Here is a 16018-nt window from a genome sequence, read left to right as displayed (position 1 = left end):
CTCACAAAATCTAATTGTGGAATGAATAAACACCAGTAGTGAAACCAAGATTCAGGTCTAGAATTTTCCACCCTAAATTCAGTGCTTTTTCTTATTATGTCACAGTTAAGATCCTCACATCATGGCAGAGGACCAAATAACTTCACACTATCAGAGGGATAGATTTTTTTTATTCTTCTTCCAGCACTGTGAGAAACAAATTGGTAATTAAATGGGTAAGTCAACATGGTTATTAAGAGACTATACTATTAAGCCTACACTGCCTCCTTTCAAAATGTTTAATTCCCACCTACATTGAAAGATAGCTAAAAATTTTAGTCCTAAAGTTAGCAACATGACATAGTATCCTTCCTTGTATTTTATTGCAAATTTAAGAATATTCGAAAGATCTATTTTTAAGCAAACACATTCATATCATATCCATCAGTAAATGCCCTTAAATATACAGAAGCAATTTTTCCAATTAAAATTCTTATTTTTTCATATTCTCTTTCTTGCTATGAGAGGACCTAGAACATAAAAAGAGTAGAATGAAAATCTGTCAGTGTGGTTGCCTTTTTCTTTCCATAATCAGCAGCAAAATGTTTCACTGATTGAGGAAAAAAAAAGTAAAAATGGTAATAACGTGCTCTCATAAATGTTTCAACATTATCTTTGTGGTATGGGATTCCATAAGGAAGAATATCAGCATAGCAATTTTAAATAGTAATAATATAACCCATGCAGGTTTTATTTAAAGGTCTCTCCCTAAAAAGTAATAAAATCAACAGGTCAAGAAAACTTTAACAATGTATTTATTGGAAATGAACCAGACATTACATTAACCAGATGAAGATGTAAAATGCATGGAGTCTAACTGGTGGGACATTTTTAAAAATCACAAATGAGAAAGAAAATTCATTTTCAAAAGAAAACATTGTATCCAAGTCACCTTAATCTCTGAACACCATAATATAACTCATAATGCTGGCATTAAACATCCAGAATAAAGTTTACTTTAAACTGAATAACAAAAAGAAAAGCTTCCCTCCCCCAACTTGAAGACTTCTTGGCTATCACTTGTGTCACCACACCCATAAGGCAATTTGTCTCACCCATAGAGTGAGATGATATTTGTCATATTCTTTTTTTAAATGTTTTTTTTAGTTGTAAATGAACATAATATATTTATTTTTATTTATTTTTATGTGACGCTGAGGATCAAACCCAGGGCCTCACATGTGCAAGGCAAGCACTCTACCACTGAGCTACTACCCCAGCCCATGTCACATTACTCTTGATAGGGGAAAATTAAAAAAAAAAAAAAAAAAACTTCTAAAGAGAGATTTTCAAGAAATCTAATAACAAGTCAATTGTTGGTTCCCAAGTGAATGGGGTACCTAGAATCATCATTTTCTAGAACCTAGAAGTGATATTAACTTGACTTACTAAAACAAGTCATTGTCTTTTAAGAAACCACTGAGATTCAATGGCATGCTGATCTTCAACAAGAATCCGTACTTTCACTGTTTCCAGTGGTAAGAGGGTTTCAGATGTCTGTCATCTGTTCATGGCGATTTTCTGAAACCTTGAGAGCTTTACTCTTGCACTCTGTAATACATTTCAGCTTGTGTATAACAAACTCTCTTTGAAGAAAATTACCCCCAAATAATCCATCTGTGAAAATCAAAGTGCTGCAAAAAGCAGTGCCGATAAATAGTTTGGAAAGGCAAAAAAACTGCACTGATTTTCAGAGGCACTATCGTAAAATCCTCTCTGAAAGGGAGAATTGCACGTGTACGTTGAAAACGACTTCCCTTCCGTATACCCAGCATGCATGAATGTCTTCTAACGAGCTATTTGCAGGCAGCGGAAGCTCGGAGTCCAAATCAGAATTGTAGGTTTGGGTTGGGCTGGGTGCCACTTCCCCTTCCCTCCCAGTGGATTTCAACAGTTTTTCCTAAACATTTCACAGTTCTCCTAAAGTTTCCCATGAAAGGGGAAGATGATTAATAGCTTATTAGATTCTGTCAATTGGCCAAATTTAGGAAAAATCAATCATAATTGCATTTCCTTATCCTAAAATTGTAGGTCAAAAGAACTAAACTGTGGGCTTTTACAATTTGGTGGGGAAATAGCCAATCTGTGTCACTTGGTTACTGGGGCACCAAGTAACTGTTCACAACTGCAGAAGTCATTTAAATAAAAAGGTAGAAAGCTAACCCAGACAATTTAGATCCTAAATTATATTTTCAAGGCCTGATAGTTTCAGTCTGAGTCATAATGCTGGTCTTGTTTGCTAAAAAATTAGCGACATTCTTTTTCACCTTGAGCTGGGCAGACTCAGCCACAATGTCCTGCTTTCTCCTTATTTGTGTCTAAAGCAAAGCCTCACCAGACTCAAAATACATGAAGATGTAACATGCTCATTGGCACAAAACAGGCAGGACGAAAAGGCCCCACCTTCCCAAAACACTCACTACAGCATGACTAGCAACCACTCATTTTCCTCATTCAGACAATGTCAGTAGAATTTAAGACAGGTACACATGAAGGTACATAAACGTTTCCACCTTCCCACCATTGCGTGAAACATGCTGTTCTTTGGAGAAAAAAATACATTTCATTTTTTTCAAGTATATTTCAATATACAAAGACGCTCTAGCTTTGTTTCACTAAAAAGACAAAAAGACTTCACATGTGTCCAAGGGAAATTTCACTTGAACTTCCCTTTGGTGTGGATTTCATGAAGTTCTGACTAAAAAAAAAATGCTCTAAATATATGTCTACTCATTTTATTTGAAAGTATGAACTCTTTAGATCCATTTCGTATGTATGTACAGAGTTCAGCAACAAGAGTGTGCACATGTACAACGGCTTGGGATGGGAGTGCTCTGATGAGAACGTGGGCCACTTGCTGGCGGGCTCAGCACCAGCGCTGGGTGGTTCGCCCGGCTTCAGTGTCCAGCTTGGGCCAGCAGCGCATGGGCTCTTCCTCTCTAATAGGCTAAGGAGCACTTTGTGCTGAGACAGCACATCTTGAATTATGGCTTATTTCCTGCCTTGGCTTTGTTGTTCGGGTTGCAGTTTAGTTCTTTCAGCAGCGTTTCGCAGTTGGCTAGAGCATCGGCCGGCAGCAGCTTCCGGATCTGCTCCACTGTCTTTTGATAAGCCATTTTTTCTTGTTCCAGGGTCCGGATTAAAGTCTTCATTTTGGTCTCTCTAGTTAAAAGATTTTCCAGGTTTGATTCCAAGGCTTGAATTTTAGCATGAGCCACCTGTTTGGAGGGGAGGGGGGAGTAAAATTATCCAAGTGAAAAATGTAAAGAATCTAGTTCTTAATGACAGCAGCAGCCAGGTCCCATGTCTGTAGTAATCACTGCTATTAAATCACTTAGTAAAATATTATGTGAAGTGTGTAAAAAGGATATTTTGAGATTGCTCAAAAATATAACTATTATACTAATATGACTGATGTCTTCTCACTGACTATACTAATAATGCAATACTAAATCATCACCCCACAATGCTGGGGTCCTCACTCCATGCTCACTGGGGTTCCCTGCAGGAGTGGGGTCTGGCGGGGCTGAAGGTGAAATGGGATTCCTGAAACCATCCTCCAGTGCTCAAAGAAGCTTTCTGCCCTCTCACTGGACATGCAGGTTCTTGAAACACATACTTGGGATTCCAGCAGTTTTTATGGTGTACTCAAGAAACTTAGAGACGACTACATGGAAGTGTCAGAGAAAAAGTCTGTAACAATTAAGAGCAACCTTTAACTTAAATTAAGTGCCAGCTAGCTTTCCCCAGCTAGGAAATGCTCAATTTGTCATGGTTGAAATATCTGAATAAAATAAGGGACAAGATGCCAATTGTTGTTTTTTGTTTTAAATACACCATGTTGGCTCATTTTTTAATAGGAAAAATGATCAAAGTTTCTATGAGCCAGAGCTGATGTGAGATACAATGAGGGAAACTAGGTGTTCCTATTCTAGGGGAGAAACTACTTTAGAAACCCCTTGTTTCTAACCTATTTCCCTCCCAGCTGAATTTGACAGGGGACTCACCAAATGGAAGCAGGGTTTGAGAGTCTTCTAGGTTGGAGGCAGGGTAAATGGCAGGGCAGAAAAGGGGTGTGGGTGAACAGAAGTCAAGGGGCCACTAGGCACCTAAGCTCTAACTCAGAGCTCATCTCCCTGAAGAAGAGTCACCTGCTGCTATGGTTTGGATACAGAGTGTGTCCCCCAAGAGCTCCTGTGTTGGAAGATTGGTCCTCGGTGTGGCAATATTACGAGGTAAGGTGGTGGGGCCTTGAAGAGGTGGGTCTGAGAGGCAGGTCTTTAGGTCACTGGGAGCTGCCCCAGAAGGGAGCAAGGTAGATTTGATAGGACCCTGGTTAGTTCTTAAGGGCAGTTACCAAAGAACAAGACTGGCCCTTCCCAGTGCCTCTGGATTCCTTTCTCACCACATGATCACACCCTCTCCCACAAAGTCTCACCAAGATGACCTTTGACATGTGACACAGGAGGCGATGTGGGGGGGGTTGCATGAGCTAGCACCACACTGTTTAGACTTTCAGCCTCCAAAAGTAGTGAGTTGGAAAATCTTTTCTTTATAAGTTACTCAATTTCAGGTATTTCATTGCAGACAGAAAATAAGACTAATATCCCTACTATCCTCCACTCCTCAAGCACTTTTAAGGGCCTCTCCTCAGGGCATGAACACAGAGCACACATCATACTAACCGCAGACGCAGAATACTACTTTATAATAAAGTGTCTATTGCATTTGTAATATGTATTTATAGATAAATATTTGATATTTCATATTCTCAAGTAATTGTAAACTCCTAGATGGCAGGAACTATGTGTTACATGTTTTTATTCAGTTCACTCCAAAAGTCTCCTTCTCTGCCCCTTTCTGTTTTACTCTAGATAATAATTATCATCCCCAATCAGATTTTTGAAAATGTCTTCTAGTTGGCCTCCCTACATTCTCCCCATCCTAATCTGTCTCTATCAAGATTTTCAGATTCTTAAAAAAAAAAAAAAAAAAAAAAAAAGATTTTCAGGTTCTTCTTTCTAATATATGACTCAAAAACATTGAAAGAGTTCTCTCTTAACAAGATTTAAAGCCATGCTCTTAGATTTGACATGAAAAGTCACCTACACCTCAGCCTCCATCATATTTACCTCACCTCTCCCAATGTAACTCATAAATTAATACCAAGCTAACTCTGTGCTCTGCCACATCCTCCCTATTGGTGCCACTCCCTGGGGGCCCAGTGTAAATGCCCTCTTCACTTCCTGCTTCAAAGAACCAGCTCAAGCTTTCCCAATGTCTCCTATTCAGTTCTTTTTCCCTTGATCTTAGCCAAATGTGTCTAATATTCAATAAGAATTTAACCATATTCTGTTTTGAATTGCCATTCCACCATTTGGGGGGTGTGCATTTTTTTCCTCTTCCAAGTGATATTTAAATCCATAAGTACATTCATACTCCCAGGGTACTTGAACACAATCTGATACATGAGCCCTTAGCAGTGGCTGGATCCACATATACAACCCTATTATTCCCAGTATAGTTTCTGTGCATGCAGGATGCATTCATGCACTTCTTTGGTCAAATGTTTCTCTCTTTACCTGTAATTTTTCTAGTAGATCCATGTTCTGTCTTTTCAGTTGGCTATTGGCCCTCTCCAGTTTCTCTATAGGTTCATTATCCTCACAGGTATATGAAGATTCCTGAAGCTCATCCTGCAGGACGTGATATTCCACCTCATAGGCATGTAACTGTTTAGAAATATCCATCTCAAACACCTGCCACAGAAACACCAGAGGTTAGTCTGGCCTTCAAAAGATTATGATATTATATGATATAAGCTATGATCTCTGTACTGGCATACTTCATGTTACTTCCAAATGCTTATTAATGAAGAACATTAAAACACACAAAAGGGAAAAATAGGTGTGACTATCAATGCAGGAATAAATTGGATATAGATTGGACTGTTATATAAGAACACAGAATATTTTTATACAACTGAAACATTCTGATGAGACAGAGTCATTAGAATAAATTAATGTCCAAGGGTATTTTGCAACGAAGATATTTATAATCTAGAAACTGTCTTCTGAAATGTAGTATACCAGATAAACAACATCAGTTATTGAGTAATTATGTTAGAGATAACTGCTGCTAATTAGTAAGCAAAATTGAATAGTGTATTTCTATACTACAGAGAACAAAAGCATTTCTAATGTATTTGTCAATGGGGCAGAGAGGTCTTTAATAAATGGTTTCCATGTGAGCCTCTGGGGAATCATTTATATATTATATCACAAAGAGAAACCTCAAAAACACACACCCTGAGCACTGTCCAGAGCTGTAAGGTTTAACTAGAGATGCTGATATTCTCCCAGATTATCACCAAATAGGAAGACTATCTGCTTAGAAGTTAGAGGACAAATGACCCTCCCTGGTGTAGACTAACTGGAGGCAGCTGGAGTGAGTGAGGCCGCAGCTACCATTCAGGAAAATATGACTTATCCTACTACTATTAAAAGATACTTCAATATTAGAATTTTATATAAGGGGTTTCTAGACTAACTTATCTTCCTCACAAACAGGCATGCTCTTCCTTGCCTAGCAGGTGAAGATACACTGGACTATTTATTACATGACCACTAAAAGTGGTCATATGGATATGTATTGACTGATGTGGAAAAACATCTAATACTTTTTTTCTACAGTGTTCATAAATAAAGCTCATCAAGATCTCCTCCAATACCAGCAGTTCATTCCAATAATCAATTCTAATTGTTAGGCAGCTCTCTCTAACATCAAATCCAAAATCATCTGCCTATAAATTCTAACTCACAATTCCTGGTAGTAATATATAAAACCAAGCAATTCCCTCTTTAGCTTTTTGTTTTGTTTTTATTGGTAGTGTTGGGGATTGAACCCAGAGTCTTGCACATGCTAGGCAAGCACTCTACCACTGAGCTACACCCCTAGACCTCCTCGTTAACTGAGGTAATATCTGATTTCAAATCCCAAAAGCATAATCTCTGACTGCTTGCCAGTCAAAAAATATTTTCAAATAATAAGTAAATACGTAAATAAAAGCTACCCTTCTCCACTTAGAGTATCTTAACAAATAAAGAACTATTATTGGATATTTACAGAATGTTCTGCTTGTGGTTTAGGTTCCATGCAATGGAAAGATAATCTTATATGTGATAACAGGAGTTCACATTATAGTATATAAAATACTTTAACTTATACTATGAAGACATAATAGGATTTGATTATTGTTCTTCCCTTTTTGTAGGGAAGCTGAGACTCAGAGAGGCTGTCATTCCTCAAAATGACTATTATGTGGTGAGTCACCAAAACAAATCTCAAACTTACTTTCTCTTCTCTAAACTCTTGTCTTCTTTCCGCTATCCCAAGTGCTTCCAGAAAAGTAGTAAACTTTATCAATGCTCACAAAGCATTACTGTACGTTATACAAATCTAGTCTTTAGTTTGTTCACTTCATCTGAACAGCATCAGTGTATAACTAGCACTCACTCACCAGGTCCCTATGAAGAGCCAGGGACTAGATACATGGTGTGCAGATTACTTTCCATTTGCTTTTCGGATCCCTTCTCTTTCTCATCCCCTCTACTATGCACCAGGAGGCAGACTCCTGTGAACCACATGCCCCACAATTCCTTTCTGGCTGGTTTCTGGTTGAGCTTGGTCAATGGGAGGTGCTAGCCGGAGATCAGAAGGGTACAGGTCCTTCTTTTCTAACCCTGTCCTACTTAGTTTACTAAGAGCACAATAACTGAAAGGATCCCCTCCTTCACATTTCTGGCTCCCACTGATTCTGGTAACACCTTATATCCTTCACATGCCCCCCCCAGCACCAGGGAGGAACAGCTTCCCTCTGCTTATAGTTCCTGGGCACCTGAACACAGATGCTGGATTCCCTTAAGCCACCCACACCTCTATAAATGCTTCCTTTGTCTGAATCATCAGAGGGAGAAGTTTCACAAAACTTCTTAGGTCAGTACTGACCCATTTTGGAACTGAGAGAAAACTAGGGTTCTGAAGATTAGGGTGATATTTGCAAGCCACACAACTAATGGGAGACCAACTAATAGATAATAATGTCAGCAAAAAACATTTCTTGGAGAAAAAAAAGCTAGAAGATGGTGCAAACCCAATACTTTCTAATTTCAAAATCTGCACACCTGCATTATGACCTCCTTGTATATTTTACAACAAAATTAAAAATACAAAGGCAAGGGGATCTCATTTTATTCTCAGATCTTCCTGACTGTGAGTTCTATTTTCAGTTTCAATGAAAAGTATTCCTGAAAAACCCATTATATAACACTCTGATTTACATTATGTAAATCACATCTCCTGTGCACAGCCAGATAAACAATGTCACAATATAAAAATTTCACAATAGCATAATTTCTAAATAAAATATATCTGATCAAAGTTAAAAAACATACCTGTCAAGCAAAACTGTACTTGTATGCTAAAGCATTTACCATATAATCAGCAGAGAAACTGCTATATAATCTTATTATTATCATTCAAGTCATACCTGGGTAATAATTTTTTCCATCTCAGAGGTATTCATATCAGGTAGCGTGTTCTTAAGGAATTCAACAATGTTTTCAAAGTTTTCACACTCCATTATAAGAGTCTCTTGGCTACTCAAAAGGCTGAGTGCAACCTTGAATATCACTTCAGTTCCCTGAAGAAAAATAATATCTAAAAGAAGAGATGATAATTTCATGACTGAAATTATTCATTCACTATTATCAAAGGCATATTCTTTGTGCTAAAGGTATTCGTTTTATTATTTCAGCATAACCAGAGAATATTTTGCAAAAGAAAACTGGTCAAAAACACCTAATTTTAAAAATAATAATAATATGGCTAAAACAGACAGATGTGTGACTATTCCCCTTACTTATTAGGAATCTCAGATAAAGCTAGGGGAACACAGGAAAAATTATATATCTGTGTGTCTATGTGTTTTTTATAATTTTTAACAGCAAATTAATGAGACTAGACACTTTCAACTGATATTTAGATTTTTTTTCACAACAGAACATAAAAGCAAATCAACACAGCCAATTATTACTACTCAAGATCTTATAATAAAAAGTAAATGAGACAGTTAATATATAATTAAATCTATATGAGATCAAAAAAATTTAAAAACCTTAAAAGAAAAATCAAAACTAATAACAAAATTATAATCTAAATCAGAAAAGTTACCCTTACTCCAAATTCTGCTTCCTTGCAAATGCAAACATGCAATAGTTTTGAAAAACAGAAAATACATTTGTATAAATATATTTCTCAATATATGCCATTATTTTATCAATAATATACAACACAAAGTCTTTTTAAAAAGAAGGAACTGTGAACTGAACAGACACTTCACTGAAGAAGAAATACAACTGATCAACAAATATATGAAAAAGTATACAACATCTCTAGCAATTAGAGAAATGCAAATCAAAACTACTCTAGGATTTCATCTCACTCCTGTCAGAATGGCAATCATCAAGAATACAGGCAACAATAAATGTTGGCAAGGATGTGGGGGGAAAGACACACTCATACATTGCTGGTGGGACTGCAAATTGGTGCAGCCACTATGGAAAGCAGTATGGAGATTCCTCAGAAAATTGGGAATGGAACCACCATTTGACCCAGCATAACCACTCCTTGGTTTATACCCAAAGGACTTAAAAACAGCATACTATAGTGACTCAGTCACATCAATGTTTATAGCAGCTCAATTCACAATAGCTAGACTATGGAACCAACCTAGATGCCCCTCAATAGATGAATGGATAAAGAAAATGTGGTATATATACTCAATGGATATCACTCAGCTTTAAAAAAAGAGTAAAATTATAGAATTTGCCAGTAAATGGTTGGAGTTGGAGAATATCATGCTAAGTAAATAAGCCAATCCCACCAAACCAAAGGCTGAATGTTTTCTCTAATATGCAGATGCTAATTCACAATAAGGTCGGGGGGCACTAGGAAGAACAGCTTTACCTTAGATTAGGTAGAGGGAAGTGATGGGAAGGGAGGGGAGAGGATGTGGGGATAGGAAAGACAGTAGAATGAAACAGACATTATTACTGTATGTATATAGTGACTACATGGCCAATATGATTCTGCAACATGTACATTCAGAAAAATGAGACATTATATCCCATCTATGTATGATATGTCAAAGTGCATAAATGCATTCTAGTGTCATGTATAACTAATTAAAACAAATTTTTAAAAAATTTTTTAAAAGGAAGGAACTGTGAAAGAAAAAAATGTGGTCCCTCTTCTTGCTCACACATCTTTCCCTTCCTGACAGTCTCTATTTTCTACTAAATTCAAAGAAAAGAATTGAGCAACAATTGTCCAGCTGACAACTCCCATCAGGATCTCATAACAAGAAGCAAGACTACTGGGGACACTTGGTTCTTGAGCTCTGATGGCAAGCTTCCAAGGGCAAGTCGAAGAGATGGCCTGAAACACTATTTCAACTTGACATAGAAATACATATACAAAGGGATTTTATATATTTCTGAGAAATGCATACATAAAAGGATTTCTAAAGACCCATTAATAGGAACCCAAACTCCAGAGTACACTTCACTGGAGAAAAGCAACCATGTATGTTCAATAAACAAGAGAAATCCGGTGACTATCTGACTTAGTACAATCTGATTTCTCCCTCTCGCTAAACTCTGTCTATAGGTTGCATTCCCACTAACATAGTGCTTAACTTTTAAAACCATAGCCCCCTGCAAAGAAAGACACAAAGAATTATAATCTGGTATATGTATACACACTACACCTATGCCTTCAAAACCAAAGTTTCTCCAAATAGCATTTTTCCCATGTTATTTGTAATATCCTGATAAATTTCAATGAATTCTATCTATTCTTCTTCTTTTTCCAAAATGATAGTAATGACCTACAATTGTATCAATACTCACAATTTGACAAAAAAGCTCCAATCTAGCAAAAGCACAGCCATGAACAAGTACTGACTACTTGATGATGGCTTCTAAACAGATGAACAGAACGTAAAAATTGTGTAAGCCCTTTCTGAGGCTACCAAGATCCTAACAACATCATTAGAACAAACCTCTAGTGAATAGTTGTTTTATTTTTTGGCTTTTCATACAATAGATAAACCAAACTAAAGACCTGTGACTAGATTTAACGGCCCCCAAAGGGAGCATAAATCATGTCACACTGTCTCCCTCTCCCGCCTAGTGCTGAACACTATGATTGGAGAAAGACAAAGTTTCTCCAAACAATAGTGTAGCAATGTGCTATCCTGTATAACACATGATAAAATATTCAAGGCATCACATGGCTAGAAGGATATTACCTAGAATAAATAGCACTGTCTCGTTAGGTTGCAAGTATCTCTTACCAAAAACTCTGGCTACAAATCCTAATGGAAATTGAGAGGCAAAGAGTGTGAGAAACCAGGGAGCAGCATAAAGACTGGGGCTGATTTCATTTTCTTCAAGATGATTGTAGAGATCTCTGTGGTAGTCATGAAGGAGCCTGGACAGCTGGTACATTTGAATCTAAAGTTAATTTGGAGAAGAAAAATTAAATATTATGCATTTATCTTAGTGTACATTGGAATTTTAATACTTTAATATTTCATAACAATTCACATATATTCAATAAATAATAAAAATGAGTATGACTTTATTTTTTTCAATTTAAGTTGATATTCAAGTCCAAGTTCATGTTACTGAGGTTCATAAAACAAGTTACTATAAGTCCATATAAATGTCTTGAGCAAGGTCTTAGGGATCATTTACAAACATGGAATTGCTTATGTAATTTAATCAGAACTGTTCTGGCTTTGAATTTCCATAGAAAGTCTTCTAATTTCGGGCCAGTTCCAAAAAAGCACCCATTTTAAGATATCTACGATGTTCAGTGTAGAAACAAAGAATTGCCTCTATTTGCTGGGCTCAGCATCTGATTTATGACATCCTGTGCTGCTGTGATACAGCAGAAGTTTAAAATGTCCTGGGGCCAGAAGCTTTAGGTGTTTCTTCTAATACCCAAATTATTTAAGCAACATATTTTTCATGAGATTAAAATAGTTAGTGCAGTTGTTTCTGAATGCTTCCAGAATTAAAAGAAATTATTTCATTTGGCCACCAAGTTGATTACTGGCATTTCAAGAACATTATGAAGACATCATATAAGAACTAAAAAAAAAAAAAAAGCTCTATGTCTATATTGCCAAAGTTATAGCAATAACAATATATTGTACTTTAATTTAAATTTCGATCCACAGAGTTAAAAAAAATACTGAGATTTCTTGATCAGTTATAAAAGTTTAATATTTTGTGAAGGGTATGTAATATTTTATTAAATCTAGTAGAGTTTCTTTAGAAGAAATTCTTCAAGTATCACCCTACATAGGTAGCTCTATGAAAATACAAATAACCAATTACACCATAAATTCAACAGTAGTTTCCCGAGTACAAAACTAAAAGTAAGGTGACTTATTTGGGAAAAAAAAGTCATAAAATACTATATATAAATACAGCCAGTTATGTTTGACTCTTATGTTTCTCCTGATACACACTTTTGATACACAATATAATTAATAATAATCTAGCTATTTAAGTTGCATAATTAGGTTGTTAACTATCTGTGAATTACTTGGTCTGATATAAGCTTATAAAGGGAAAAAGTATTTGTTACTTATATTAACATTATTGGTTCTATAAACATATAGATTTGTTCAGTGGGGAAATAGGAAGTTTTAATTAGGTGACTGACATTAACATTGATATATCTTTGAAAACTAAGTTTCCACACAAGCTGTCAAAGGAAGAAATCAAAGAGCCACAGGAAGTCATAACTATAAAATAAGCAGCTTAGCTGGAGTCAAACATAAAAGATCTTTTTAAATGAGATTATTATAAATAAATAAATCCAAGCCACTGTGAGACATAAAAAAATGAGAATATTCTCTCAATAAGTCATGGTCAATGATCTACTTATTTCCTTCTACTTTCTAAACTTGGAGTTGAGAATATCAAGGTATATTTGGGCAGATAAGGTGAACATTCAAGCTTCCTTCAAAGAAAGCCCTGATAATAAACTCCTACTTGCTAAAAACAAATAACTTCAACTCTACTTTATTGATAGCAAGGCAGATCTTCAGATGGAAGAATTAGAACTAGAGGGAGAAAGGCAGAGAGATAGGTAGGGGAGAGAAGATAGAAAAAGAGACCACAGACTTTACAAAATAAGTAGAAACACAATGTGATAAAATATAGACATTTAAAGTTGAAAAAGCCAGGAGTGTCCCAGCACACCAACAGTGAAGAAAGAAATCAGAAATCCTGTTAACAGAATACTGACCCACTGCGGCAGGCATTTATGCATACTTGTGAAAGTCTTGATTGGACCAAAACCACTCACTTCCTGCTCTAGAAAGTGAAAAAGTGCTACATCCCACTTTATAAAGCATAAAGGTCTACTCTCCTGAGGTCCCTGATTTTGTAGCCTAGGATGCTGCCATCAATGATTTTTTTTTTTTTTTGATTGGGGAAGAGTGGATACCAGGGATTGAACACAGGGGCACTTAACCCTTGGGCCATATTCCCAACCCTTTTCTAAGTTTTCATTTTGAGACAGGGTCTCACTAAGTTGCTGAGGCTGGCTTTGAACTTGGGATCCTTCTGCCTCAGTCTCCCAAGTCGCTGGGATTACAGGTGTGAGCCACAGTGCCTGGCTATCATCAAAGATTTTTAAACATCTACAATTTCAAAATTAGAGACATAAAATATTTCTTGGTAACTATATGCTTTATTAAGTTAATGTATAAATCCTATGTACATGGACGTTTGTCATGTCAAATTGATGAGTGTGTGTGTGTGTGTGTGTGTTTCTGGGAATTGAACCCAGGGTCCTATGCATGGTAGGCAAGCATTCTACCATTGAGATAGACCACTGAGATACATCTCCAGCTCAATGAGGAATTTTTAAATGGAAAAATCATTGTATTTTAAAACCAACAGCCATGTTTCCATCTTTGGACCAAAATCAAACACTACTCACAGGTACCTTCCATTCTTTGGAACTCTAATGATAGCTACCAAACTGCTGTCTCTGAAAATCAGAGCTATTTAATTCCTCACAATGATGTCAATGCATCCCATCCAATATAACATTTATTTTCAAAATAAAGTAAAAAATAAAATACTGCATAGTCATTATTAAACAGACCTATGAATAGTCTTCAACCAGGAATCAAATCACGGTAATTATGTATCCTGGTGAGCACTCCCCATAGGCAGTGTTAAGTAATTGGGTACTTAGCAAAATCCAAAATCCCACACTCTTAAGACAATGGGACCAAACTTGTTTAAATCTGAACTGTAATTTAGAAGACCAAGATTTCTGGTGACAGCCTCCTGCCTCCTGCACTCCTTGTGAAGAACCACAGCCTCACCTGTAGCGACATCATGTCAGGTCTGTACTGCTTGCGGAAGCCTAGGTCATACATGAGGAACTTCAGCATCTCAAAGGCTTGCTCTTCACTCATGTGCAGAAGCAGGACTCCAGCCACAAAGCTGATCCCCTGACAGTAGCCCACTTCACTGTCCAGCAAAGAGTAGGCCTTTAGGAGGTTAAAGAGTGACAGCTGCCCCGCCCCAAGCTGTACAGAAAAGTAGGGGTGAGTAGGAAATGTCCTTCCTGCAAAGAAAGAGAATACCTCTTAGAGGAGACCAGAGTGTAAATGCAAATTGGTGAACTTCAGGAACAAATGAGCACCCTCCCAAACTGGTGACAGCCACTTGGAATTTTCATCTCATAATTTCTCTCTTTGTTTCAAGCCCCAACTTGTACCTGCCAGCCTCCCATCCCACCTCCACATATATGGTACAGGGGCAAACATTTTACACTAACCAGCATTCCTTCCACCAAACAACAGGATACAATGAAATCCCCAAACAAACAACATATCCAGGAGAGATTGCCAGAGAATAGAACTCAAAATGTATTCTGACTATAAATCAGGACAAATTCTAAATTCACATAAAAACCACCCTCTAACTGAAGTCAGAACTTATATAAGAAGGATCATATTATTGGAAAGGAAATTCTACAACTGGAAGATTAGCCCAGTGACAGAGTGCTTGCCTAGCATGTACAAGAGGCTTTGGTTCAATCCCCAAGCACCAAGAGGGAGAAAAATAAATTTTAAAATTTTAGTAGTCATAAACACATTTATTGCTGCTTTTCTTATAATTTTAATATTGGAAGGGCTTTGTGGTTTTGTTTCACTTTATATTCAGTTTGTCATTTGGGAAATATTTCTTTTTAAAATATCCTTTGTTCTGTGTTTCTTAAAATGCCTTCATGAACCATGAAGATCCCTTTTCTTTTTTCACTATCTCCAAAAAAGATATATGGCTATATCCATATCTATGTTTTATATATATATATATATATATATATATATATATATATATATATATATATATATATATATATATCTGAGGAGGACAAGGAGCATAAAGGGTAGAGCATAAAGGGTATGATATATCAAGAACTATGTAATGTTTTGAACAACCAACAATAACAATTAAAAAAAATAAAGAGAAAGGGAGAAAAAAAAAGTACACACATTCATGATTGTTATGAATTCCAAATGAACTGATCCTTTTATTATTATAAAATATTGTTTTTTTTTGCCTCTAAAAAAAAAAAAGGGTAGAGCTGATTTCAAATAAATTCCCTCCAAATTTAACTCTGGGTAAAAATTAGCACAGAAACACCAGTTAGCAAACAAACACAGTCACTAAAGAGCTGGTGCCAGGTACTAAAACAGACCCATCTTCTCTACCAAAACTGTACATGCTGCTTTGGGACTTGTCTTATGCCACAAAAATGAAGGGGATGTTACTAGCTTCCTTGTGAAATGATTACTCAAGTCAGTTAGAATTTG

The 16018-nt window shown here is 36.5% G+C and overlaps 1 protein-coding gene across 3 annotated transcripts in view; it reads right to left on the bottom strand.

The window, feature by feature from the left end:
* Positions 1-776: 776 nt before the first annotated feature.
* Tbc1d4 (TBC1 domain family member 4) overlaps positions 777-16018 on the bottom strand; it is a 190991-nt gene continuing 175749 nt past the window's right edge. For all 3 annotated transcript variants that reach the window (XM_046449458.2, XM_046449459.2, XM_046449460.2), the window contains 5 exons: positions 14519-14763; positions 11456-11615; positions 8588-8757; positions 5622-5798; positions 777-3257 (listed from right to left, as the gene is read on the bottom strand). In XM_046449458.2, coding sequence (XP_046305414.1) covers positions 3024-3257; positions 5622-5798; positions 8588-8757; positions 11456-11615; positions 14519-14763 — 986 coding nt within the window. In that variant the 3' untranslated portion in view covers positions 777-3023. The remainder of the gene's footprint in view (positions 3258-5621; positions 5799-8587; positions 8758-11455; positions 11616-14518; positions 14764-16018) is intronic.

Source organism: Marmota monax, unplaced genomic scaffold (genome assembly GCF_021218885.2).
Source record: "Marmota monax isolate L192 unplaced genomic scaffold, Marmota_monax_Labrador192_F-V1.1 WCK01_AAM20220418_F8-fsc00137, whole genome shotgun sequence".
In the NCBI taxonomy this organism is placed as follows: Eukaryota; Metazoa; Chordata; class Mammalia; order Rodentia; family Sciuridae; genus Marmota; species Marmota monax.
This window is presented reverse-complemented; position numbering and strand designations above follow the sequence as displayed.